This window comes from Radiomyces spectabilis (assembly GCF_025331425.1).
Source record: "Radiomyces spectabilis strain NRRL 2753 chromosome Unknown BYT42scaffold_2, whole genome shotgun sequence".
NCBI lineage: Eukaryota > Fungi > Mucoromycota > Mucoromycetes > Mucorales > Radiomycetaceae > Radiomyces > Radiomyces spectabilis.
The window spans coordinates 198,802-224,862 of NW_026251927.1; the positions used below are offsets into that span (position 1 = coordinate 198,802).

The window sequence follows — 26,061 nt, forward strand, 5'->3', positions numbered from 1 at the left end:
CACAATGCAGTTGGGTGAAGTGAGCGAATGGCGATGTAGCAAGGATTATGGTAAGCAGTGGCTTGCTGAAAACCAATTTTTATTGCACATATAGCTTACAAAGAGTTCCTTTTCTTTTACTTTCTTGAAAGCTTTTGGTAAGCATGGCCTATCGTCCATCATGATACCTTCGAATACATCTCTGCGCTGCGTGATTGAGTTGCTAGATACTTGGCCGGTAAGTCTACAGCATGACGATTATAATATTTTAGTATTCATTTTTGAGCTTATCCAAGTCGAATTTGTCGACTTGGTTCCCAATCAACCTGGCTCGCGAACATAAAGAGCAAGGCAATACACTGTACAAGACTGAATCTTTTGAACAAGCAGTGACAGAATATGAAAAAGTTAAGTCATCTGTCTCTCTATCCTCCATTCCGCAGACAAGATATTTAGCAAAAGGATCATACAGGCGTACTATGCTCACAAGGATTGTCCAACACAATCATTGGAAGAGCAACAAGCATGCAATGATATATGTGTGACTGTGCTGACGAATATGGGCGCCTGCCATCTCAAGAAGGGAGAATGGGGACGCGCCATTGATGCGTGCAAAAATGTAGGTAGAAAGTGATGAATCCATACGGTGCAACGCAGTGACCCAAGTTTCCAAATGATAGGCTCTTTCCATCGATTCAAGCAATGTGAAAGCATATTATCGTATTGCAGAAGCATGCTTACAAACGGGCGATTATGAACAAGGAATACAGTATGTGAATGCCGGGCTCAAGGTAGGCGGGACGGAGTGGGGAAGGAGCCAAGTCGTCTGTGACCGAAAAGCTCATGTCATCATCAGGAGTCATCTGAAGAACCGAACATGAAGGCCATTTCATCGAAATTGCAAACAAAAAGAATGGATACGAAGCAGAAAAACTGCTTATGGTAAAATGTTTTCGTGATTTTTATTCAACTCGTCGTTACTTTAGAATTCCCTAAGATCCATTCAACACGGTTTACGTTAGTTCAGTGAGGCATGGTTATATAGAATCAAACGAGATTCTTACCATGCTTGATGCATGTATTTTTGCACTGCCGACAGAGCTTGGTATCGGACATCTTGATCTTCATGTGTCATGAGCTCCATAACGCGTTGCTTTGCACCGATATCTTGCAAGACTCTGAAAGAGAAAAAAGAAAAAAAGAAAATCAATAAACAGAAAAAAAGAGCCAAGGCAGCCGTTGGTAAGTATTCCCGTACCTTTTGCCAACTTTCGACGAGTATTTGGTATATTGTCCAATATCGTTACAAGCGATAGCAAGCACCGTAGGATTGGTGGATGTACTCAAGATACGAGCAAGCGCTCTAATTTTGATGATTTGATTAGTTTTGACTAGTCGCCATGAACCACTTGTTGGGTACAAAAAAGTACCTGAGTAAACTGTAGTTGTTTTCGTCGAGTCGGCTGCTGTTTTCTTTCCAGAACGCTTCTGATTTGTGAGGAGGGGACCATTCGAGTTTGCCTGTTTCCACTTCGGAAGCGTATTGTTCAAAGGTGGTCAGGCTTTGGAAACTTTCTTGCAGTCGTTCCTTGACGTATTCCACATCTTCCACGATGTCGGCATCCGACCATTTACGCGCCGCCAGATTCTCGGTGAATGGAAGTAATTTGGCCACAAGCATCGCCGCCAGGTTCTCGGCAGGAGCCAGTTCAACCAAATTCTGAGCAAATAAAAAACCCTCAACATCAATCACTACTTCATCATGCCACTATTTTTTTATATATTTACCTTGAGTGTAGCGATTGCCACGCGAATGACTTTTTCTTTGACGGCGGCCTTGGCGATATCGATCAACAAGGGAACTACGTCATATTGTCTACAGTCCCAACAGCGTTAAAACATGTTTAAAAAAGTATAAAGTATGGATAAAGATATCCACAGAAACTTACTCGTTCAATTTCGATGCAATTTCGGGTTCAAATGTGAGTAACCACAGACAGAAAATGACTTGGTATTGCATCTGAGGGGAAGCGGATTTTTCCAATCGACGAACGAGCCTACAGATGGTCCAAAATCATTATTATACACATCTACAGATAAGCAAAAAGAAGACAGTGTACTCTTTGATAGCCCCGTGGGTCTTCCAGAATGGAAGTCTAAATTGTCGTACACGCAGCAACGAAGCGACTTCCTGGACGGCAATATCGACTATATCCATACGTTCACTTGCCAGTTGCAATGTGATCCATTTGTACAAGTCCGAAAGATCTAAAGAGGATGGTATAGGGGCCGAGCTATAAAAAACGGGCGTCAAAATCACCATGCCATCTGTGTCGAGGCTCTTGTCTCCGAGCAACCATACCAGGATAAAATGGTCAATACTTTGCTAGCTTCGAGAGAAGTGACTTCATCGTCCATATGCATCGCTCTACAGACAATAAAAAAAAATCATTCAATCTTGTGTGTTTGCGACCACAAAAGCTGAGTGATTCGGTTACCTGAAAAATGGCTTGAAAGGATAATCCGAGTTTTGAGCAGCTGTCGCGTGAAAGTAGCGTGCATTGTCTTCATGGCCTGTTTGGTGTATGCGTTTTGGTATTGTTCAGCAATGCGCAGAGGTAGAGACACTTTGGGGGAGGGGCATTCGTAGTGCTTACCAGAGAGGATATCGTCGGCCAGGATGCAAACGTATTGTACAGTATCGGGACGAGAAATGTTTTGCAGCAAATGCAGAATGAGTAAAGCACACTGTTCGCCGTTTTGTTGAACTGTGGATTGGACTTGGTCGGCTGGTTTCTTATCGAGTGCTTTGATAAGCTCGACTTGGCTGTGGTTAATGACGTTGGCCCGTTCATAACCCTGTTATTCCAAGTTCATAACCAAGATGAAACGACAGGTTGGTCAGTCTTGCGTTTCGGTTGCCAGGTGAATACCACGGCCCCCCACGGCCCCTCTCCCACACTCACCTCCCAGAGAATGGACTTTTGTCGGTGCTGAGCTATCTTCTTCTCGAGGTAAGCATTGGAAATGAATGCAAGCGGAACTTCTGGCACTTGGTCTTCCATGATGTTCAAACAGAAAATTGCTGCCTACTGAGCAAATACGAAAAAGATGAAAGGGAAGGCCTAAAAAGTCACAGACGCCGCGCTGGTGCAACGTCGTATTATCCCTCGACCGAGATGACAATGATTCGCCGCCGCTCCACCGTCCGTCATTCTCCGACAGCCGACAACCTTTCGTCCCCTTGATTCAACGCCAATAATGCCAATGTATGCCTCTTTTTTTTCCCTCCCCAATAATCTCATTCTTCCTTTATACAGCAGCATGCATTGTATCACCGATATATATTACTAGTTTTCTATGGGAGACCGGAAAGGCGGGGACAGGCGCATCATGCTTGCAAAACCGTGAATGGTGGGGGCGAATGGCCGAAATTTTTCTGGCTGTCACATCGGGCCCCCACCACCAACCCAAAAGGGTCCCCTGGACAAAAAATAACCCGTACGCTTTTCTCTTTTTTTTTTTTCTCTTTTTCTTTCCTCGAGAATCGACATGACTCGTTTGCTTGCTGCACGCTTGTTGAAAGGAACAAGCTTCCGTGCCGTCCGACCTTTGCGAGCCACCTCTTTCCAGACTCGCTTATTTACAAACACTCAGCAGTATGACGCTATCGTGTTGGGCGCCTACACCGACGGTCCTAAAGTGGCATTGGCCGCATCCGAAGGCATCACATCCGCCACGCGTCAGACCATTCTTGACCAGTTGGCCGTAGCCAATTTTAAAAAGGCCGGTGACGTTCGTGTCTTGTACAATGTTGGCGGCGTCAAACAAGTCGCCGTTGTCTCTTTGGGCAAATCTCTACCTGCCGACCAAGAAGCCAAAGCCATGGAAAGCGCACGCACCGCCGTAAGTATCATGCTTTTGCAACCCGCAGTGGAACGCAACCACAAACAACAAGAAAGGGCTGCCAAGGTCATGGGCATGACCTTTTTTTTGTACAGTTGATGTCGGTTGCTTGTTCTCTCTTATTTGTTGCACGGAGGCTAATGGCCGTCTTTTTTTTTCCTTTTTTGTTTCTATAATTGACAGGCCGCTCTTGGTATTCAAGCATTGCATCGTGAGGCGGTGGAGCGAGTCGGTGTGGATGTATCGGTGGATGCGCATGGTGCGGCAGAAGGCGCGGTGTTGGCTCAATTCTCCTTTGATAAACTCAAGAATCCCAAGTCGCAACGCAAGGAACTGTTTGTCGGTCCCTTTTCGACCCCCGCCAAAACGCAATCTGGCTTGACATGGGAATCTGGCCAAGTCTACGGTACTTCGCAAAACTTGGCACGTATGCTGATGACTTCGCCGGCCAACTTGATGACTCCCAAGTTATTCACAGAAGAGGTTGCGTACCTATTGGCCGGATTGGAGAATGTGGAAGTAACGGTGCATGACGAGGAATGGGCCAGACGCAATAACATGAACGCGCTATTGTCGGTGGCCAAAGGCAGCCAGGAACCGCTCCGATTCCTTGAAATTCACTACAAGGGAGGCAAAGAAAACGAAGCGCCTTTTGGTCTTGTTGGCAAGGGCGTGACCTTCGATTCAGGTGGCATTTCCTTGAAACCTTCCAACAACATGGCCTTGATGAAGGGTGATATGGGCGGAGCTGCCACCGTCGCCGGCGCTTTGTACGGTATCTCGAAAATGAAGCTTCCCGTTAACGTGGTAGCCGTCACTCCTCTTTGCGAAAATATGCCTTCCGGTAAGGCCACCAAGCCAGGCGATGTGATCAAGGCCATGAACGGCAAATCCATTGAAGTCATCGATACCGATGCGGAGGGTCGTTTGATTTTGGTAGATATTTTTTTTTGACGTGTGGATGGAATGGGAGAAGAGAAAAAAGTGCTGATCGCCGAATTGACTTTTGTAGGCCGACGCTCTTTATTATCTTAGCTCCAAGTTTGGACCCAAGAGTGTGATCGATTTGGCAACACTGACGGGCGCAATGGATGTGGCCCTTGGCAATGTGTTTGCCGGTGTGTTTACGAATTCGGACGATTTGTGGAAACGACTTGAGCGAGCGGGTGAAATGACATCGGATCCTTTCTGGCGCATGCCTCTTGACGATGGTTACTTGAAGGAGATGAAGGAGTCGCTTGTGGCGGATTTGAACAATCTGGGTAAAGGTCGTTCGGGTGGCGCGTGTTCGGCTGCGGCTTTCTTGAAGGAATTCGTAGCAGGACTCGATTCCCCCGCCGAGGGTGAGGAACCAAAAGAGACGAACGACAAGAATGGTGAAATTGCTTGGGCACACATCGATATCGCCGGTGTCATGGACAGCCAAAGCACCCACGGCTATCACATCAAGGGAATGAGTGGTAAGTTTTCGGAATAAGCGAGTCGGTGGCGCGGCTAGCATCTTTTACTTACCTTTTTTTTCATGCAGGTCGACCCACTCGTTCTCTGATAGAATATGCAAGAAGTTTCAATAAATAAATCATCATGATTTGAAACATTCTATTCTCGATGAAGTTTGTTTACTGCACAGTACAGTTTAACGCAGGATCTATTGCACTTTATTGACTTTTTTGCTACAAACTGGCGGTGTTCATGTACGGTAAAAAAGAAAAAAAAGGCAACGAGGATGGTTGAATACCTCTGTTCCCTAGCTTCCAGCATGGACACATTTGGGGCTTCTTTCTAGAGTAGAGCGGATAATAATTATGTGTATGCGTATGCGGGATGGCCCGATAACATCACTGTCAATACGGAGGAGGTTTCGGCAGTGGCTGCATAACACAAAACTTTATCTGTGCCCGCATTCCAACTGGCTGTCTTTTTTTGCATGTCGGCTGCAGTGTCGTATCTGTTTCGCATCAACGCGACCAATTATTTGCAATCCGCTTGAGTGGAAAACAACATTATATTGGACATGCTTTTCTAACTGCAAAACTATCCAAGAAGAAAATAAAAGCAAGCCGGAAAAGCCTGTGTTGCATGTATCCCATATGTATCACATGATGAGCAGGTCACGTGGTTCAGTGAAGCATGGTTTGGCTGGTTGAACCCTCATCTGATGCCGTCCTGTATTCTGCTATTTCTTTCTTCTTTCTTCATATATTCTTTTTTTCTCTTTTCCTCTGGTGCTTTTTCTCTTCGTGAATCGTTTCTTGTTTTTTTTTCTTCTCGTTTTCTTCTTACTTGTGTTAAAAAAAAAAGGCTCATTCTTTTTACAGTTCTTGTCGTCTCAACGAATACGTACACTTGAACAGCGCTGTTCCTAGCCTTCATTACTTGCTTACGTTCCCTGATTGAACGGTCAAGGGAGGAAGAAAAAGAAAAGCGAAAACAAAAATGTTGCAAGCTACGTTTGATTTATCCAATCATCCCACAATGGAGACGATTCAACTTTTGTCTTCGCTTTTGGACCGGATGACGACGGCAAATGACCAATTGGCTAAAGCCGCTAGGTCCACTCGCTGCATGTCGCTGCCGGCTTCCAGTGGTGGCAGCGGCGGCGTATCGGCTTCGTCCTGTTCACCTGGTGTGGGCTCGTATACCCGTTTTCACGCCCGTTCTATTCCATCCATCGATATCCTTTCGTATCTGTCCCGTATTCTGAAATATTGTCCTTGCTCCAACGAATGTTTTTTGAGTCTCCTGATCTATTTTGATCGGATGGCCAAAAATGCACTGGCGCTCACCGGCCAACCATTTACCATCGATTCGTACAATATTCATCGCCTGATTATTACGGGGGTCATGGTCGCCAGTAAATTCTTTAGCGATGTTTTCTACACCAACACACGTTATGCCAAGGTACGGGAAAATCAAACACTCACACGGTCCCCACCACCCCCAAAATGATCTTCACTGCTTTCTTTTTTCTTCGCTTGCATAATGCCTCTTTTTGTTTTTAATATCATCTCCCCCATTGGTTCTTATTCTTCAGGTTCATTTTTTTCAGCCTTTTTTAACTCTTATTCTCTTTCTATAGGTGGGCGGTTTGTTGGTGACAGAATTGAATGCTTTGGAACTGGAATTCCTCAAGCTCAACCGGTTCAATCTATGGATTTCGGTGGCCGAGTTGCAGAGATACGGCGATCAGTTGCTCAAGATCGGACTCATGGAACAAGAAATGCGAAAAAATATATTATGCGATGCCACCTCGTTGCGACATGCTCGATCGACGTCGTTGGGATCCAACGTGGTGCTACGTAGTGGTTCCGACGCATTGACGGGTCAGCATCATCGACGAAGTTCAGATCAGTCGGCGGATCGATTAAGTGATATGATGGGTCGAGTTTCTCTGGACGAGAACGACGCTTCTATGGGAGGAGGAGCCATGGGTCGTACTATGCCATTTTATTCGCATGGAGCGTATGGTCAGCAAGCCTCGACTTATCACCCATTGTCACAACATGGTTCGGATAAAAAGACGAGAAGGATGTCCAGTATCAGTAACCTTAACCAGTTATATTCGCCTCATCGGTTCCCATCGCCTAAAGAAATGCGGCACAGTCCGGTTGCGCTGGTAGCAGAGGATGGCTGTAACAAAAGGGCCCCTTCCAATGGACAAGACGATGGGCCACCTCGACCTCAAGATTCGAAACAAACATCGCGGCCTCGCCACGGCAGTGTGGGCGGCATGACGCCCGGACACGCCAACGTCTCGTATGCGTGTCCGCCTCGACAATCACGTTCGAGTGCCAATCTTCACCAACAATTTACCATGTGGAAACCGATTCATCCAAGCCAGAATATGATGATGAGTGACAAGGCCAAACCAACGAGCCACCCGCCATCTTTGTCCCACGCTTCCATGCGGTGTGCACCCCCTGAAAGACGATTATCGGTTTCATCCATTCAGGCACCGCCCTTTATACCCCATCACGCTGGTGGCGTCGGTGCAACAGCCACAGCAGCAGCAGCAACAGCCGCTATTGATGACCCACTCAATTTCCATGGTCCTTTTGTCTATAATCATTTTACTTTAGCACCTCCGCCCCATCCACCTTTGGGCATCCCTACTCCGCCATCATCTTCTTCTCCTGTGGATCAGAAATCATCGATGCCTTCGTCCCATTACACTCCCAATCAACTGTATCCGGTCATGTATCTATAGCCGTCTCTTATTATTATTATTATTTTTCTTCCCCTCTTATTCTTTTTCCCTACTTATCATTTATATATCGCGTATGGAGTATTTTATTTTCACCGTTGTATACATTTTATATCCCGCATCCAACTTATCCACCGAAGCATCCCTTTTATATATACGCACAAAGTTTACACAGAAATACACCTCATCATTTTGTCCGTTTTTGGCATATTGGTGTCACCGAACCAAGTGTGGCACAGACAGCGTACCCCGACCGGGAGCCGTGTGATCAAATTTTAAATTTTTTGGAAAATAAGCTTGAAGCGTGGTGGTAGATAAAACCGGATTATTGACAATGATGGTAGGCTGTAACCTACTTTAGTGTATTGGGTAACGGAGTGTCAAAGACAAAGATGAACGTGGCCTTTTAGGTAGTTCATGCCATGGCATTGTGTGCGGCAGAAAAAAGACAAGCCATCGAGTAGAATCGAACCATGCCGGCGTTGATTAGAATTGTGATTATGATGTGCGACACAAACCGAAAATCAGACAAACGAGCACGCGACATGAAGAAGACTATGTTATATTGGCTTTTTTATTAGCCTTTTTTCCTTCTTCTTGTTCATTTTTATTTTGTTTCATCACCATGTCACCTCGATCGAGGAAAAATGCCGTGAGCCATTTCAATATCATGGTGGTCGGGTTCTCGGGCGCTGGCAAAACGTCGTTTATACGCACTCTGTTGGAATCGTTAAAGATGAGCATGCCACATGACAAACGGAATTCGTTCTTTCATCAGCCCGAACTGCCTAGTGAAGCCCACGGACCTTTACAAAAGACCGCATCACCTTACACGATATCGATGAATATCGAGGTGGACGGGGAAAAGGTGGCCCTGACCCTTATTGACACACCGGGATTCCAAACCGAATACATGGTCGATAAACAGTTGCAAGATATTGTAGGCTACATGGAACATCAGTTTGATCTTGCCCTCAACGAGGTAATTTTTTCTCTTTCGATAGCAATATTCTCTGTCTCTCTTTACTTGCACACAATCACACGCGCACTGTAGTCATGACACCTTTCCTTCTCTTTTTTCTTTTTCTTTTTTTTGGACTCACTGGTTGGAATGGGAATTTGATATTGACCCTAGGAAACAAAAGTGAAACGTAATCCAAAAGCCGTTGATACCCAGGTCCATGCTTGTCTGTACTTCTTGGACCCTTCAAAACGTACATTGGGTGAATATGATATCCGTATTCTTAACCGATTAGCGCAACGAGCCAATGTGATTCCCGTGGTTGGCAAAGCAGACACGTTAACCGCCGCTCAACGTCGTCGTCTGCGACCGGCCATTATGGAAAGCATCTACAATGTACACAAGATACCTATCTATGGAATGCCCGAAGACGATGAGGAGGACGACGAAGATGAAGACGAAGACGAGAATGAGAACGCTAACATTGAGGAGAAACGTGACGAGGCCGATGCCGCCCCGGTGGCAGCCGAACCGACGCCGGCCAATTCTACGACCACGAGCAAGAAAAAATCAAGACAGCCATTGGATGAATTTTTGCAGCAGTTTGATTACAACGAGGAGGATGAGGAAACACAGGCATTTATTGACTATTTACGTATGATTCCTTATTCGGTAATTGCGTATGAGGATGAACCTGAGACGGGCCGCCCGATTGAGATTGAGGGTGTAGCACTTGGCCGGGATTACGGATGGGTGACCATTGACTGTCTGAGTGACAAATACAGTCATTTCATCAGTCTAAAAGATATGCTGCTCGGCACCCATCGACGTATTCTGCAAAGTGAAACCGTGGAACGATACTACGAACGATATCGTACCGAACGATTACTGATCAAACGAGCCACCAAGCTGAAAAGTATGGACGTTGGACAGAAAATCCTCGAGGACTTGAACCATCTTTAATGAATCCCCAGTGCGTCGTATACTGTATACTCTTTGCTTTATTATTATTACTATCCGTCCATCGTGCGGCTAAAAAACTAGACCTCCTTTTTTCTTTATGATTTGAATCATCGACATAAACTTTCATACTTGAATCCAACATTGTCACATACCTTGACCTGCTAGTAATGAATAATCATCGATTGATCTACTGTAACAAACTAACAGAGCCATATATAACAAGTGATGCCTCTTGAGTCGAATTTTTTTTTTCTTAGCAGACAATGTATAAAATTGATTATTGGGAGTTTCAAAAAGTGAATTCTGTATGATAAGCTTCATATCTAAATCGAGCGGTGGCTGTTTCGTGTATGATGAATTTGGATGCTCTTAATGAATGCTTCAAGGCAAAACAAACTTTGACGAAGTCACAAAAGCGATCTTTATTGCAGGTCTCTACTTTGCGCTGGGAGTATGGAAGCAATCCTCCTATGCGAAATCACAAATGACGCTATAACACATACGATGACAACGTTTACTGCCTAAAAATAAAAGCGGAAAAGCATTGTTTTTCTTCATCTATTTGATATCTGGTCTTTATAAGAAAAAAGAAACAGTGTTACTGTATGATTCAGCTATGAGTTATGACGGGTGACCCCCAACCAACAACTTGGCGCGCCAAGTTGTTGTAACTTGTTCCCCTATCCCGCCCCCCGTCCAACTTATAGCTAAGTCATGGGCTCGGGAGCCGGCTCGTCTGGTCGGAAGCCTATAAAATGTCAGTACCACTGCCCTACAAAATGTTAGTACAGCCAAAACTTGCTGAAACATCAATCAGCGGGCACCAAGTCGTCACCGAAAGAGCAGAACAGAGCAGAGCGGGTTGAAGCCTACAAAATGTTAGTATCTTCCAACTGCCCTACAGAATGTTAAGTACTATCGGGGGTCGTTCGGCAGTGATGGTCAAAAGGTGCCTTTGGGAAGAGAAGAAGGGAAAAAGGAAACGGGAAGAGGAGGAAAAAATTCTTTGCCGCAGCACTCTTTTTCTCCTTGTTTTTTTTTTTTTTTTTTTTTTTGGTTCAATGCAATAGACGGTTGAAAGGCAGCCATCAAATGAAAAGTCGAAAAAGGCTAACTTGGCGAGAAATGGGTGTAGAGAGACGTGCCGCATTGTATGCGTAAAATTAATTCATTGGTATCCCGGCAACAATAGGGAAGAAACAAGAAGAGTTTCTCACTATGAAAAGTTTCACACACGTTTTTTAAAAAAAAAAGAAAAAGGACGGTGCATTGAAGAAGTCCAAGCGGACTTTTCTGATGACTTAAAGGTCGAAAGCCATCGAACATCGATGACTCTCATTAGTTTATCTTGGCCCAAGGTGCTGACATTCTTTCCTTTTATTCACATCGTTATGGATCTGAAACAACCTTTTTATGACGAACCCATAGAAACTCGAAGCATCGCGTTAGAGGCGTACCGAGCCGAGTTACGTTCTTTCTCTGCCTTTTTATACGCCATTCCATCATCCTACACCTCACTCATCGGCAGCACTAAGTCATACATCTATGAGAACATATGTGTTCTTCTTTTGTTTTTTTTGGTTTTTTTTGCCCTTATGATCTAAAATATTGGTTGAGGATAGAGAATGAATTAAGCATAAGCACGCTAGATGCACTTCGGGAAGCCTCCAGGTTGGAAACTTTCTAATATGAAGTATGTGATCATACTGATTTGGATACAACGCCGTACTGTCAACTGCATAGATGTTATGATTCAACATAAGAATATATTGCACTGTGGTTCTCGTTTTACTGGATACTCGGTTCTTTTTTTCTCTTTGAAAAAAGTGGGAGCCGGTTGAATTGTTAGAACATGACGATCAATGAGACGGGAGTTTTGTACCGTGCGATTTTTTTTACTGTATGCAGTAGTTAAATGAAACAATTTTTTGCATTTGGACAGCGTCGGTTCTATGCGTATCAATATTTATTCTTTTATAAATTATTATCACTTGAATTTGAACCATTTGTAGTATCGCCAACAGTTAGTATGATAGCATATACCTTGTTTGAACGCCATAAAGATCATCGGCGGTCTTCAGGTGATCAGTCTAGCATCTTACTGACCTAATGTAAGGAGCATATATACTAGCATTGGTTTTTCGCTTCCTTCCTCTTTATCCTTTTTTATGACTGACCAACAACAGCTGCGTCTCATTGTGAGCCTTTATCAGCGCAAGCGTCTGTTGTTGTAGGTTTCCAATTTTTTCAGGCATAGTTGGGTCACCAAAGTAATCATATCATATAACCCAAAGAATGAAAGCGTTTAATGCTTAGCAAGGATGATGTATCAACAAAGCCAGAAGTTGGCATTTTCAGGAACAAGTTTTTTTTTGTTGGCAGACAGAAGCTGACTCAAAACACGTGAGAGACGGGCACGACGGCGTTTAAATTCAAAAACGTCATCAGGAAAAAAAATGGTCGGGCGGGCCACGCGTCCCAAAAGGCTGCCATAATTTCTCTGGTTGCTCTTTTTCGCAGGAGATCTAGAAATTACGAACAAGCTTGAATTATCAATACAATGGTAATGAATAACGCCCCTTCTCTTTCATGAATTCCTTGGAGGAGTGTCTTCCTTAGACTGTAGCTTGTTGAACTGGTTTGTCTACACGTCACCATTAACTGTTCTTTGGTAACTAGTTCCGTAATCAATACGATAACGACGTTTCCACTTGGTCACCTCAAGGCCGTATCCATCAAATTGAATATGCCGTCGAAGCCGTCAAACAGGGCTCAGCAGCTATTGGTCTGAGGAGCAGTAAATACGCCATTCTCTTGGCTCTCAAGGTACACAAAATTACCTTTTTATCTTCTTCCTTAATTCAAAATGACTCTTGACAAGCTCAATTGTTGTTTTCTCTGCATTAGCGTTCTTCGGGTGAATTAGCTTCCTATCAGAAAAAGCTCATCAAGATTGACGATCACATGGGCATCGGTATTGCCGGATTAACATCAGATGCTCGGGTATTGAGGTACGACAAGAGATTCCGAAGTGTTGTTGGCCATGCCCTCGGCACCGAGAAAAAAAAAACAGAGAAACTGACACGAATGGTCCATAGTAATTTTATGCGTACCGAAGCCATGCGCTCCAAAATGCTTTACGACCGACCACTTCCCGTGCAACGCATTGTGTCCGCCATTGCCGACAGTAAGTCAACCACAGCAGCAGCGGCAGCAGGAGAGTAGAAATACTGATGCAAAAAGTGTAGAGGCGCAGGTGAACACGCAACAATACGGTCGTAGACCTTATGGTGTGGGATTGCTTGTGGTTGGTCACGATGTAAGTAAAAAGGATAAAGTCGTCAGAGAAGGCAGAAATGCTTATTGAGTGGCCTCGGCATAGGAAACTGGGCCCCATTTATTTGAATGCTCTCCTGCGGGTACCTGCTTTGAATACTACGCCATGTCCATTGGTGCACGATCGCAATCCGCCAAAACATACCTTGAAAAACATCATGAAGCTTTTGCTGAAGGTAAGATGACGTTGTTGATGGGTGAAGAAGCTAGGAAAAAAAAGAAGGGGTTGGTTAACACTCTTTAATTTGTAGCATCCCTGGACGAGCTGATCCGTCACGGTCTTCAGGCGCTTCGTGACACCCTACAGCAGGATAAGGAGCTCAATATTCATAACACTTCGCTGGGTGTAGTAGGCGTGGATCGCGATTTTGAGATCATTGAAGGCGACGCATTACAACAGTATCTCGATTTGTTAGGAGAAGAGACGGGCAGAACACGTCGTACGGGAGGAGGAGTGACCGCTTCAGAATCGGTGGCTGCCGAAAGTGCAAGAGAAGATAGTAACACCGAAGTGGATCACGGTGATGTCGCCCCCATGGATACCGACGAAGCTTAAATTTATTTCAAATAAAAACCAAAAAGAACAATTGTGTGTTGAAAAATAATAGTACTCACGGTTGCTCTTTTGACGTGTCGTGTACCGCACTGTCCGCTAGTTCATTCAAATGTTGTAAACTATATGCATTTTAGCTTTGCTTGTTGTACCTTGGATATACGGCCAATTGCTTTCTAGCATCATCCATATTACAATAGGTCTTTCTTTCGACTTGCATGCTGACACTAAATGCATCCATTCGAACAGCTTGGAAGCCTAAGGCGAATCACTGTCACATTGGATCTCCGATTACGGGCCTCAACAAAACCAACATTTTTTTGCCGTTCCACAGTTTTGTTTGCTAATTGAACCTCGTCACTGTTCTTTCATGGTACGTTTGGTCGATCCGTGACCACCGTCTCCGTAATTGAACTTATTTTCTTCAAGTCAAATGCTAACCTGTTATTTTGCAATAGTCTACTCCGGTTATCATTGGATTTGCAGTTGCAGGTGCTGCTACCGCTGGTCGTCTTGGTCTTAAAGCTTTCCAGGAATGGCAAAAGATGCCCAAAGCACCTCGTCTTTCCAAGTTCTACAAAGGTGGTTTTGATGCCAAAATGAACAAGCGTGAAGCTGCCTTGATTTTGGGCTTGAGGTAGGTGGCGGACTGCGGATGCAACAAAGGAAATGAACGTTGTTCTGATGGGGTTGGAATTATTAGGGAGGCCCAGATCAGCAAACAGAAAGTCAAGGAAGCGCATCGTCGTATTATGCTGCTGAACCATCCCGATCGTGGCGGTTCACCGTACATGGCGACAAAAATCAATGAAGCAAAGGAATTTTTAGAAGGAAAGGCCAAAAAATAAGCCGTCTTCTCTTTGTGGATCATTGTAGATTTCTTTGTATTTTAGATATTTTTTCTTCTTTTTTTTTCTCGCCTTTCAAATGTATTCCCTTCTTCATCAACCTTTAACGCTCTCAATAATTCGGTTCGTCTTCCCACAGTTTATAACTCTGCGTGTTTTATGTGAAAAGTCATGGTAGCAGGAGAATCTCCTCGATATGATCTATTCAATTAGAGCCAGCTCCACATTACTTTCTGCTTACCCGATTCGCTGATATAGATGCTCTGGAGTCTACCGAGATCGTTTCAATCGATGAGAAAGTTGATCTGTTGTTGGTACAAATGATTCAATCAGCTGGCCAAATCAAGTCCACAGGAATGGCGGGCCGTTGACGGAAAGCCGAGGCGTGACTGGCTTTCTCAAATCCTGCTTGCTGCGCGATCAGATAAAATAAAAAACCTCAAAGTTTTCGACAACCCAGATCACCTTTTTCAGCATGGCCAACAGCGACAGATTACGAGTGCTTTTGGAATGGTTCGAAAGTAATGGAGTTCAATGGGACAAGGAGGCTCTTGAGATCCGGGATGTCGACGGATCATTGGGAGTTTATGCTCTCAATGACATTGCCGAGAAAAAACGAAGTAAGTGGGATAGACAAGATCGATGGAACAGACGATCGGTGGACTTACTCAACGTTTTGCAGTTGTAAAGATCCCCAAGGAGTCTATTCTTTCCGCCAAAAATACGGGCATTGCCAATATCTTTGAGGACGAAAGTATCGAAGGAGGATGTTCTCTGTCGTTGACTGTCATGTACGAAATGTCGCAGGGCCAAGAATCACCGTGGTACGGCTATCTGCAATCGCTTCCAGAGTGCGCAGATCTTCCTATCCTTTGGAGCGACGCCGAGAAAAAGTTACTCCAAGGCACGGAAATGGAAGATGCCGTTTACAACGATCTGGTAGGGATAGTCTGCATGATTTTGCCGCAGTCGTAGGTGACTAACCTATAATATTTGATTTCTTTTTGGGTCAATTAGCGCGACCTTGAAGATGATTACAAGGACATTGTAGAAAACCTTCTCGAGAAATATCCTTACATCTTCTCGCCTGAAAAGAAGAGTCAGTATTTCTCATTTGAGAAATTCCGACACGTGTCTACGCTGGTGTCGTCTCGCTCGTTTGAAGTGGATGCTTACCATGAAAATGCTTTGGTTCCGTTTGCCGATCTTTTCAATCACCGTAGTGGCAACGAACATGTCCACTTTGAAACTGACTTCGACGTGTGTGACGCTTGCGGTGCTTTGGAGTATTGCGAACACCAATATCTCGAGTTTCTGGAGAACGGTAGCAGTGATGAACATGAAGGCGATGACGACGAGAATTGGTCTGATGTAGACGAAGAAGTTGATTTGGAGCAAGAAAGTGGAGATGACGAAGACGACGAAGACGAAGCGCCCGATGCCGAAGACATGGGCGACAGCGACGAAGAAGAGGAAGGTCCTTTGAAGGATCTTGAGGAATTGGAAGGCCAAGGTGTCAATTTCTGGCAGAATGAAGAAGAAGAGCAGGAAAAGGACACGTGTGATATTGTAGTCGACAAGGCCGTGAAAAAGGGTGAAGAAGTATTCAATACGTACGGTGATCATCCAAACGTGCTGCTCCTTGGGAAATACGGGTTCTGCCACGATGACAATAAGAATGACTATGTATCTGTGAGCGAGGATTCGGTGATTGACGCCTGCCTTGCTGTTACCAAAGAAGCTATTGTTGCCGAAGGTCAAAATCTCTCGTCGGAAGCTTTGGAAGAAGCCGCCGTGGAACGCACACGACCGCGATGGGAATTTTTCCTCATGAATGAAGCCGTTTTATGTCCCTCCGAAGACTCAGATGATGAAGAGGAAGAGGATGATTTTGACGAAAGTATGATGGATGATGAAAAATTGGACGAGGAGGACAATGAGGAGGATGAAGAGCACGGTTGCTGCGGTGATGACCACGACCACGACCACGACCACGACCACGATGAACATGAACACTCTGGCGGCTGCTGCGATGACGATGGTTGTATGGATGGGGATCAAAAGTCTCGACCTTACTTTATGAATTCGGAAGGATTGTACGAAGACGGTTTAATGTGCTTGCTTCACGTTATGTTTGTGAATGAAGGCATCTTTGCCGAATGGGTCGATGACGTGTCAAAGGCTGTCAATTACTTCAGCGATCTGGAAGGTAGCCAAAAGCCGAAACGAAGCAAAGATTTGAACGTGACCAAGAAGCACGTGTACTCCGTATGTCGATTACTTTCGGAAGAGCGTGGATCTGAATTGGCACCGATCGAGAAAGAAATGGCCGCACGAGATAAGGTTTGTACATGGAGTGGCTTGTTTGTTTGTTAATCTAATCATGTCACTCAACTCTTTTTTTTTCTTTTACAAATTAGACAAAGAACAAGCGAGAATACTACGCACTTACATGCCGTATTAACGAAAAACGAATCACTGAAAAATCAATTGCGTATTATCAATCCATGATGGAATCCGGTGACGCTGAAAAGAAGGCATCTTCCGGCAAAGCGAACAAAAAGATGAAAATGTAAATAGTCCCTTCGCATCGCCCACTCATAATAGACAACGCTAGATGATGTAGAGATACCATGCCTTGTTTTACACGCTCATACAGTAATTTCATCCAATGAACTTTTTTAAAATCTTCAAGTTTACATGCAATAACAAAAGGAGATAATGGAAACATAGCCCATGTCAATGTCTGGACCCTTTGAACCTCTTTGTTTCTACAACGATGAAACCATTACCACTGTTACACGGTATGAGCATAGATGGGGTACGAATGAAAAGCTTTATTTTATTGCGTCGTTTGGGTTGCTGGAGGCTTGTGCAATCCGCGTAAAGTGATATCATAGACAATTTCTTCAATCTTTTTTACATCATACTTGATGCCATCCATTCTACGGAAACCGGGTCAAAGGTTCGCTTACAATCAGAATATAATCGGATCAAAAAAAAATACCTCTTTCGAAGCATGTCGTTTTTTAGGTTGAGCAGAGAAAATCCCGCGCTGACATTCTTGACGAATTTGGAAATGCGAATAGGTCGGTCATAATCACCCATGGTAACAGCATTCACCGCCAACCGTGACTATTCAAGCTCGAGTTAATATGAAAACGAGTCATAGGAATCAATTCCGCCAGCATCGACGCACCAATTCGTTCACCAACGTAATGTATGAATGTAGCATGTCTTCCACAGGCACGTGGAAATTGTTCAAATCATTATTCAAATTCACTTTAACTAGCCGCGAAAAGGGCAAATAGAAATCATCTATGAGAAATCCCAAGTCTGCATGATGTCTTCTCTTTACTTTATACCTCCAATGCGTTGCTCCAACTCTTGCACACCCAATAATGTTTCGGTGTCGAGATAATGCTTGTAAGCAATAATAAAAACCGCTTGTTGCAAGGTGCGTTGCCACAGATTTTCATATCTATGCAGAAGATCGAAACATAAGCCATCTAACTGAGAATACGTTTTCCATTATTTTTGGTTGGCCTACTTGTAATATTCATTGACTGGAATCAAGGCGGCCAGCTGCTGTACACGAGTTTGCAACTCCTGCAGGGGAATATCCGGTACTTTTTATATATTAAATTTCCAGTCATAAACCGAACATTGCAACAACTCAAGGTTTGTGCCGTACCTTTGCCGGTTGGGTCGGAATGGATTTGATTCAGCACTGCATAAAAAGATCGTGCTGTACGGTCGAGTTCTCTGACGACTTGACGAATTTCCTATGGTTTGAAGCAAATCAGATATCGCGCCCAGGCAACATGATAATCCAATCGTGCCGTACGTCCTTTCGCTCCGATTCCTTCTCAAACGTCTGTTGCAGGTCGTTGAAAAACTTCAAGTCAATGCTGGCCATGGTGATATCGGGTGTGCTTGACCGCGTTTTCGGAGGTGGTTGGTCCGCTCTTCTTTTTTGCAGGAAGACCCTTTGGGTGGCGGAGATTGAAATTGGCCCGGGATTGCTGACGCAGAATTGACAGTCATAATTTTTTTTTCGAAAATTAGTGTTTTTATTTCACCAGGCTTTTGTCGGCTGCGAAAAAAGGTCAAACAAAACATCGACACTAGATCGCATGGCTCAACAAGCGAAGCAAGCAGCTCAGAAATTGGGCGGAATGTTCCCTAAGGGTGCTGGTAAGGGTGCTGGTTCTGCCGCCGGTGCTCTTATCGTTTTGGGTGCTTTGGGTTACGGAGTCAACGCATCTCTCTTTAACGGTAAACTATCATTATTTTTTCCTTGCCAGCGAATGGATCCGCAGCCCCCTTTTACACATTCTCATTTATTTTCTTTTTTACTTTGCAGTGGATGGTGGTCACAGAGCTATCAAGTACACTCGTTTATTTGGTGTCCAAAACACCGTCTACAATGAAGGTACTCACATCATGATTCCCTGGTTCGAGACCCCTATTATCTACGACGTCCGTGCCAAACCTCGCAACGTGGCTTCCTTGACCGGTACCAAGGGTAAGCATTCGCTATGCGACAAAAAAACAACGCAAAACCCTCATTCATGGAAGAAATTGAATTGAGATTGGATGTCGATTACGAACTTATTTCTGGGGTCTAATTAGATTTGCAAATGGTCAACATCACTTGCCGTGTTCTTTCCAAGCCTCGTGTGGATCAGCTCGCCACCGTTTACCGTACGCTCGGTCAGGACTACGACGAACGTATTCTTCCTTCCATTGTCAACGAAGTGTTGAAGTCGGTGGTGGCTCAATTCACTGCTTCTCAGCTTATCACTCAGCGTGAGCGTGTGTCCCGTCTCGTCCGTGACAACCTTGTCCGTCGTGCTTTGCGCTTCAACATTATCCTTGACGATGTTTCTATCACTCACGTCGGTTTCTCTCCCGTTTTCGAAACTGCGGTTGAAGCCAAGCAGATCGCACAGCAGGATGCTCAGCGTGCTGCTTTCGTTGTCGATAAGGCTCGTCAGGAGAAGCAGTCCGTCATTGTCAAGGCTCAGGGTGAAGCCAAATCCGCTGAATTGATTGGTGAGGCTATCAAGAACAAGCCTGGTTTCTTGGCCCTTAAGCGTATCGAAGCTGCTCGTGAAATCGCTACTGTTATCTCGCGATCAGGCAACAGAGTCATGCTCGACTCTGATACTTTGTTGTTGAACGTCAATGCCAAGAGCGGCAATGTAGAAAAGGAGTAGACTCGCTTTCTCTCTTTTTTTTGAATTTGGTGTACACTCGATACAATAAAACAAGGATAAACAAACTCCACTTAATTGAAAAAAAAAAACCTTGTTCCTTTTCCACATGAATCATTCATGGTTCACAAATCAAGCCGCCGTCAGAAAATCATAGACCACCACAAGGAAGAAAAAGGCAATTGTCACAGATAAGAAAAAAAAACGGCTTCACGGCTACATTTTTTTTGTATCACGACGACTTCAAGCAAGTTTGATGGTCACACCAGGTTTACTTGCGTGCCTATACTTGCCATGGCGCCAAAACTTGAACCCGCAAATAAGAGGCCTTTTTGACCGTATCAGATTGCAAAACGAAAAAAGGACCATCAATTTCTGTATTAAAGTTTCCGTTATCGGGTGGTCACGGAAACAATCAATTGAAGGTTATACATACAGCATCGCCACAAACCTTTTTTTTTCATTATCCTCAGACATATCACGGTGCACAGGACAGCATCACTCAGTAACATGCGTACAAAACTTGATGGCTTTTCAGTCATACAAGAAAAACTGGTGGTGGACAGACAGATATCCCAGATTCTCGGCTTGATTTCTGATACCGTAACGCCATCCAATCTGTAGATGCACTCATCTTTGAACACAAAAGATCTACCGAGGGTAATTAACAAAGGTTCCAATGCCATGGATGGAGTATTGCGTAATGACGTGTCTACCCGCCATGTGATTACTGATATCATGTGACGAGCGCGCTAAGCAGTGTGTGCGTGTGTGTGTGAGAGAGGCAATTGGAGACAACAAAGGAGCGGCCCGCGCATTTTCAGAATTTTGGAAAAAAAAAAAGTAGAGAGAATCGATCACCGCTGATACTTACTGTTACGTGTTGCACAATTGTCAGGAAACGACAGATGTTTCAATAAGTTACTGAGTAATGAAAGGGGTTTCGGGGTTATTCCGATGGCAACAAGAACGTTTCAATGAGTGATGGTCGCTTGGAAGGAAACCAAAAGTACGCCCAGCCCAATGTTGTGTAACACACACGCTTTTTTGGTTCTCCGTGTCGCGCAATCTAAAATCACCCGTCGGACAGATCATGCCCACACTTCCACCGTGGGTGGCGATGGAATAAAAAGCCTCTTAAATAGCCACAGATATGGCGTTTACTTTCTTCCATTTGTTCATTTACTTCTTACAACTTATGGTCCCAGATCCTTCAACCCCTTCTTCACATTTGATGGCCGCATCCTGTCCTATACTGCCTTCTTTTACCTTTGTCATTGATGGCGGGATCCGACGTAAACGAATCGGCAAAAAGTCCACATCATCCACCGTTCCATCGAGGACGTCAGCAAAGAAGCCCGATCCGTCGCCAGTAAAAGAGAAAAGTGGGCAGGGTCCATTGGATTCAGCGTCACCGAATCGTTCCAAGCATAATCAACTGAATATTGTTCCTTCATGGTTGCCCACCCATCGCTGTGAGAAACCGCCTTATTCTTATGCAACCATGATCGCCCATGCTATTCTTTCAAGCACCGATAAACGATTAACCCTAGGCGAGATCTACCACTGGATAGCCGATCGCTATCCCTTCTACAAATTGGGCGAACAAGGATGGCAGGTAAAAATTTCTGATGCCAAAACTTCGAAAAAGCATTTAGGCATGGAGCTAACCTTTTTTCTTATCATCATCAAAAGAATTCCATTCGCCACAATTTATCGTTGCATAAAGCGTTTGTAAAGTTGCATCGCCCCGCTGCTCCAACCAGCGTCGCTGGGAAAGGCAATTTCTGGACTCTCCGAGAAGAATTCGAGCAAACCTTTATTGATAACTTGATCCGATGCCGAAATCCTACTCGTCGTTCTTCTATCCAGCGATCGAACGTTGCGCTTCGGCGGAAATCATGCAACGAATCCTCCCGTGCCGCTAGCCAGAATGCTCCCTTATTTACCACCTTTCGCATGGACTCACCTTCCACATTCTCATGTCCGAAACGGAAATCCAGTGCGACCAGCTGCTGTGGGAGTTTAGAAAGCGATCGTGATTCGGATTGCGATAGTGGCGTTGATGTGGGAAATGAGTTGGACGAGTCGATCCAATCGATAAGAATGATCAGCAGCAGCAAGAAAAGGAAGCACAACTCCGAAAATGTTTCTGATTTGGCGCAACAAACATTGGACATGAAACCCGCCATGTCACCTTGTTCTTTCTCCTCGTCGCTGCCTTCAAGTCAATCTTCCGTCATCTCGGTTTCGCAAGGTCTGGTGGCTGGCACTCCCTTGACTTTCCCCTCCTTCGTCGGGCCTTGGGAACCACCCACCCTTCCGCTCAATGAATTGACCATGTACTCGCCTCAGTTTCTCGATTTCAATCCTATGCCTTTATTTGACCCCTTTTCTATGCCGTCCATGGCAAACAATGATGTGAACCCAGCCTGTTCTTTGCTGGATCATTTCTCAGTAAATGATACGGCACGCCACCTGGCCGCACCTGATATGCAATCACAGCCTAGCTCATGCATTTATGCAGATCTTATGCAAGGTCTAGGTTCCGGTACGCTTGATCTGATAGGCGCTCTTGGCTGGCCAGATGCGTAAAATTTCCCTTTTGTAGCATTTCCTTTCCACCTCAAATGTTTGTAGATAACCCATTCAAGCAGTCGACCATTTGTATGATACCATCTTGTCCTTTTTTTTTCTCGTATTTTTTTTAGTAGGCTCTATGATTATGTTATGACTATGGTTTTTTTTTGTATAATATAAAAGACATTGATTGTATGATTCATTTAAAGGTTTGGAACAGAGGCAGCTGTTGTAAGATCCTCAGAACCTGTTCAATGTGTCACCGATTTTGTTGAATATGGATATCATGCTCGATCAAGAAACGTTGTTCAGGTATTTCTTTGAAATTTTTTAAATTTGCTGATATGCATACGCACTACAATTAGATCCTATAGGTTTATAGCTTTTCGCGATCGTTCTGTGATATGGTAAAGGCTTCAATTATGAACCGACTTCGAACTTCACATTTCTCTCTTTGCGTGGGCTCCACATTCCACTGGTCTAATATTAGTATTGCTACGCGTTTATTTTATTTTACTTCATTTCGCTTATACATTATCCTTTCCTCTTTATTCTTCATTCATTATATTATATCGTATAATGATATTTGAAAATGACTTCCAGTCATCAACTTCAGCCATGGTTGAAAAAGGTAGCGACTCAACTGAGCCGATTGCTCTCATCGGTGCTTGTGAATCATTCTAAATTTTTACTGCACTCATCTTACCTGTTTTCTATTGTAACATATTATTTTTAGAGATTTCACACACAATGCCGTTCAAGTTATTCAGTGTCGGGAAGGTACTGAAAAACCAATGATGCCAATAAAAGCTGAATATCTACCGTGGTGATGAATATTGAACTTTTTTTATGCTTGCCAATGCATGATGCTTAAGCACCAGTTGATACCCCGTTTTATTGACGACCAAGATTGAGACTGATCATGCGTTGAAATTTCTATTCACTGTTCCATCTTGCAATCTGCAATAGCAATAAGAACGAGATCGATGACGGTATGTAAGACGGAAATCGGCAGTGCAGTGCCATAACTTTTCCTTGGGAAAACACCGATGTCAGTGACATGGCTTTGACGTAATACCACGATGGATTGGCGTCATAACATCGGTTGGTCTCGTCGCACACTTGTGTTTAGAAAACGCAATCTTTTCGACAAACGGTAGATAACGTGAGTGATGGTTTTACTACATTAAAGGAGCGGTGAAGGCGGAAGAAACAATTCCGGCAAAATGACACTCCAGTGAGGAACGTCGTAGTAGGGTTCTTCCCGCGTATTCAAAGGTTGTGGAAAGGTCACATGACGATGATCGGCTGCCGATGAATACGTCTGATCGTCGCGAGAAACATTCTTTTTTGAAGAGGCGGTTTCCCCATAAGGAGGCGACGATGAAATAAGGTAGTGAGCGTCCTCAGCACTGGATTCCGACCAAATAGAGGACCCCAGTGTTGGCGACGTCAACGAAGGTGCTTGTCCACTACGGTCAGCCGACGACGAACCCGTGGAGGAGCTTGTAGACGAACTCGGTTTCCAGGAAAAAGCATCGGAATTCGTTCGAAGAGATGGAAAAGTGTAAAAATCGAGCGGGCATGCAGAACGATAGATAGAGAGCACGCTGTCAAATTCGGCCACAGAAATGGTAAGGTTAAAACCCTGCCAGTAAAAAGAAATTTCAATCGTTAGGGCTCTATCAATATGAATACCGTTTTAGGCTACAGTGCTGAGCTTACAAGAAGTTCGAGCAGCTGCCATTCCATGGCATTGATTTCTTGTATAGAAAATATTTCGGCGTGAACCATCCAGAGCGCATTTTTTAGTGGAATGTCGTGAATATATTTTGATAACACAATGAGAATGGCCAGGAAAAGCCGTTGATTCGTTGACGGCATCGCTAAAAAGTGACATGCGTGAGTCACTCCAGCCAAGGAAAGGCTAGATTCTTTTTTTGTCGCTTACTTTTGTAGGGTTCCGATAAAATATGCTTTAAGCGACGAGCGTAAATGACCGTACTAAGCAGCGTGCCAATATCGAGAAGGGAGGATTTTGCTACATGATCAATGAACCAGCGCAGATCCGGCACATCCCCTGAATATGATGGGAGATCCCATTGGTATGTGTCCGGATAAGGATCATCCTTGCACGACAACGGTGGTGACGGGAAACTTTCGTGAATGAATTTTCTAGCCTGTTTGACAATGGTGGAAAATCGATGGGCATACTGATTCATCTTTCTGTTGGAGCCCTTTGATTGAATACATGCATTTTGAAGGATGGACTCGAATTCGTGAGTGATTATATCTGCAAAAACATCCAATAACACGCTTAGCTCTCCATTGGCTGAAATTTTTATCGTCTCCCTTTTTTTTTTTTTTTTTCTTTGGTGATCAATTAGGCTAGTTGAACATTACCTAATAACTGTTCATAGTGCGTGGATGTACATGCGATTTCCGCAAGACAGTGTGTTAACAGAGAGTCCATATTTTGGTATATAATCGGTGAAACTGTAAAGGAAAAGAAATACAAAAAGTAAAGGCTATGCAGACATCATCGGATTTAAGCAAAACAAAAGGGAACGAAATAAAAAAAAAACAAATGTGAGAAATGATGAGAGCATGATGATAAAAGGAGCTAATCTTTTCCATGTACGTTTTCGCATTCTAGATGACACCATGATATGTTTGGAAAAAATGCTATTTTTTTCCCTTATCGCCACATCTTCATTGACCTTGAGATGATGACACAGTGTTCTCAGTGGAAAATACTAGAGCATATTGGTCTCCGACCCAACTCCGAGGATCGCAAGTGATCGACATACCATCTAGCTCGGTCTCCTGTTGTGCTAAGGAAATGCACTATTCACCAGTGCTGCTATTTTTACAGGTTCAGCATAAAAGTGGATGACTATAAAAACGATTTTGACAACCGAAAGAAAATTGCATCGTCATTTGTTTTGGCTTGTATCGTGCATGATTTCTCCAGGATGTTGAGAAACCCAAAATTCTCACGCACGAAGCATGTTCGCAACTCGTTTAGCCGCAAATTATTTTCTACAACAATAAACATTCGTGGACATCAAGCTATTACCAGTTCTTTTGCCTTTACTTTCGTGATGTCGCGAACCTGTAGTCACCATGATTATCGTATTTCTCCTCCAGTTTTATTTATATTATTCGTCACTAACCAATCATGCTACTTTGGAAAAAAATAAAGTAATAGATCATACCAACGCTCGCAAAAAAAAGGAATTGATGTTGAGTCTGTCATTTTATTTAAAAGGAGATGTTTCATTGTTCTAGGATACTAGTTATTCAGCATGTCCTTTGAAAATACAGTCAAGTGTTAGATTACAAAAAAATGCATTACTGGTAGTTATGGCACAGGTAATTATGGTAAGTTGCATGTGCATGAGTGTTGCGTTATCTAAATCGTTGTTTATCTCATGCGGAGATTCGAGATAATCCCATGAGCCTTGTATTTAACCACGACATGTCAAAATGTATGGGTCATGGCCAAGATA

At 44.0% G+C, this 26,061-nt stretch overlaps 12 protein-coding genes across 12 annotated transcripts; 9 read left to right on the forward strand and 3 right to left on the reverse strand.

The window, feature by feature from the left end:
- Window positions 1-4: 4 nt before the first annotated feature.
- On the forward strand, window positions 5-925 carry BYT42DRAFT_610154 (uncharacterized protein; the record flags this gene model as incomplete). The annotated part of the gene is made up of 6 exons (XM_051571371.1): window positions 5-50; window positions 132-217; window positions 276-386; window positions 452-598; window positions 660-770; window positions 836-925. 6 exons carry the CDS (start codon window positions 5-7, stop codon window positions 923-925), a joined length of 591 nt encoding a protein of 196 aa, XP_051426825.1.
- Window positions 892-3,140, reverse strand: BYT42DRAFT_554678 (ATPase V1 complex subunit H). The gene is made up of 10 exons (XM_051566608.1): window positions 2,946-3,140; window positions 2,637-2,838; window positions 2,478-2,553; window positions 2,342-2,407; window positions 2,100-2,273; window positions 1,929-2,036; window positions 1,768-1,855; window positions 1,410-1,699; window positions 1,238-1,342; window positions 892-1,157 (listed from the first exon to the last, which is right to left on the reverse strand). Exons 1-10 carry the CDS (start codon window positions 3,042-3,044, stop codon window positions 1,040-1,042), a joined length of 1,326 nt encoding a protein of 441 aa, XP_051426826.1. The 5' UTR covers window positions 3,045-3,140; the 3' UTR covers window positions 892-1,039.
- Window positions 3,141-3,497: 357 nt separating this feature from the next.
- On the forward strand, window positions 3,498-5,510 carry BYT42DRAFT_554679 (cytosol aminopeptidase family, catalytic domain-containing protein). Its single transcript, XM_051566609.1, has 4 exons — window positions 3,498-3,885; window positions 4,069-4,821; window positions 4,898-5,345; window positions 5,414-5,510. The coding sequence occupies exons 1-4, from the start codon at window positions 3,532-3,534 to the stop codon at window positions 5,461-5,463; spliced, it is 1,605 nt and encodes a 534-aa protein (XP_051426827.1). The 5' UTR covers window positions 3,498-3,531; the 3' UTR covers window positions 5,464-5,510.
- A 667-nt stretch (window positions 5,511-6,177) lies between these two features.
- Window positions 6,178-8,351, forward strand: BYT42DRAFT_173414 (cyclin-domain-containing protein). Its single transcript, XM_051562376.1, has 2 exons — window positions 6,178-6,786; window positions 6,965-8,351. The coding sequence occupies exons 1-2, from the start codon at window positions 6,322-6,324 to the stop codon at window positions 8,090-8,092; spliced, it is 1,593 nt and encodes a 530-aa protein (XP_051426828.1). The 5' UTR covers window positions 6,178-6,321; the 3' UTR covers window positions 8,093-8,351.
- Window positions 8,352-8,714: 363 nt separating this feature from the next.
- BYT42DRAFT_488971 (Septin-domain-containing protein) lies at window positions 8,715-10,013 on the forward strand (the record flags this gene model as incomplete). The annotated part of the gene is made up of 3 exons (XM_051563905.1): window positions 8,715-9,071; window positions 9,225-9,569; window positions 9,630-10,013. 3 exons carry the CDS (start codon window positions 8,715-8,717, stop codon window positions 10,011-10,013), a joined length of 1,086 nt encoding a protein of 361 aa, XP_051426829.1.
- A 2,462-nt stretch (window positions 10,014-12,475) lies between these two features.
- On the forward strand, window positions 12,476-14,001 carry BYT42DRAFT_554685 (20S proteasome subunit alpha 6). The gene is made up of 7 exons (XM_051566610.1): window positions 12,476-12,576; window positions 12,693-12,839; window positions 12,921-13,024; window positions 13,112-13,200; window positions 13,262-13,332; window positions 13,396-13,525; window positions 13,601-14,001. Exons 1-7 carry the CDS (start codon window positions 12,574-12,576, stop codon window positions 13,903-13,905), a joined length of 849 nt encoding a protein of 282 aa, XP_051426830.1. The 5' UTR covers window positions 12,476-12,573; the 3' UTR covers window positions 13,906-14,001.
- A 253-nt stretch (window positions 14,002-14,254) lies between these two features.
- BYT42DRAFT_554687 (uncharacterized protein) lies at window positions 14,255-14,925 on the forward strand. Its single transcript, XM_051566611.1, has 3 exons — window positions 14,255-14,275; window positions 14,361-14,539; window positions 14,606-14,925. Exons 1-3 carry the CDS (start codon window positions 14,273-14,275, stop codon window positions 14,748-14,750), a joined length of 327 nt encoding a protein of 108 aa, XP_051426831.1. The 5' UTR covers window positions 14,255-14,272; the 3' UTR covers window positions 14,751-14,925.
- BYT42DRAFT_173473 (uncharacterized protein) lies at window positions 14,916-17,468 on the forward strand. The gene is made up of 4 exons (XM_051562377.1): window positions 14,916-15,370; window positions 15,433-15,689; window positions 15,768-17,093; window positions 17,171-17,468. The coding sequence occupies exons 1-4, from the start codon at window positions 15,226-15,228 to the stop codon at window positions 17,324-17,326; spliced, it is 1,884 nt and encodes a 627-aa protein (XP_051426832.1). The 5' UTR covers window positions 14,916-15,225; the 3' UTR covers window positions 17,327-17,468.
- Window positions 17,469-17,592: 124 nt separating this feature from the next.
- On the reverse strand, window positions 17,593-18,669 carry BYT42DRAFT_610162 (Translin; the record flags this gene model as incomplete). The annotated part of the gene is made up of 7 exons (XM_051571372.1): window positions 17,593-17,695; window positions 17,758-17,885; window positions 17,950-18,038; window positions 18,116-18,231; window positions 18,301-18,379; window positions 18,445-18,535; window positions 18,598-18,669. 7 exons carry the CDS (start codon window positions 18,667-18,669, stop codon window positions 17,593-17,595), a joined length of 678 nt encoding a protein of 225 aa, XP_051426833.1.
- A 217-nt stretch (window positions 18,670-18,886) lies between these two features.
- Window positions 18,887-19,972, forward strand: BYT42DRAFT_489919 (prohibitin-2; the record flags this gene model as incomplete). Its single annotated transcript, XM_051563970.1, has 3 exons — window positions 18,887-19,028; window positions 19,117-19,278; window positions 19,386-19,972. 3 exons carry the CDS (start codon window positions 18,887-18,889, stop codon window positions 19,970-19,972), a joined length of 891 nt encoding a protein of 296 aa, XP_051426834.1.
- Window positions 19,973-21,203: 1,231 nt separating this feature from the next.
- Window positions 21,204-21,781, forward strand: BYT42DRAFT_488967 (fork head domain-containing protein; the record flags this gene model as incomplete). The annotated part of the gene is made up of 2 exons (XM_051563904.1): window positions 21,204-21,587; window positions 21,665-21,781. Coding segments are annotated over 2 exons (501 nt in total), but the record flags the coding sequence as incomplete, so codon positions are not given.
- Window positions 21,782-23,472: 1,691 nt separating this feature from the next.
- On the reverse strand, window positions 23,473-25,120 carry BYT42DRAFT_173676 (uncharacterized protein). Its single transcript, XM_051562378.1, has 4 exons — window positions 24,953-25,120; window positions 24,501-24,842; window positions 24,275-24,435; window positions 23,473-24,197 (listed from the first exon to the last, which is right to left on the reverse strand). The coding sequence occupies exons 1-4, from the start codon at window positions 25,020-25,022 to the stop codon at window positions 23,736-23,738; spliced, it is 1,035 nt and encodes a 344-aa protein (XP_051426836.1). The 5' UTR covers window positions 25,023-25,120; the 3' UTR covers window positions 23,473-23,735.
- Window positions 25,121-26,061: the final 941 nt, after the last annotated feature.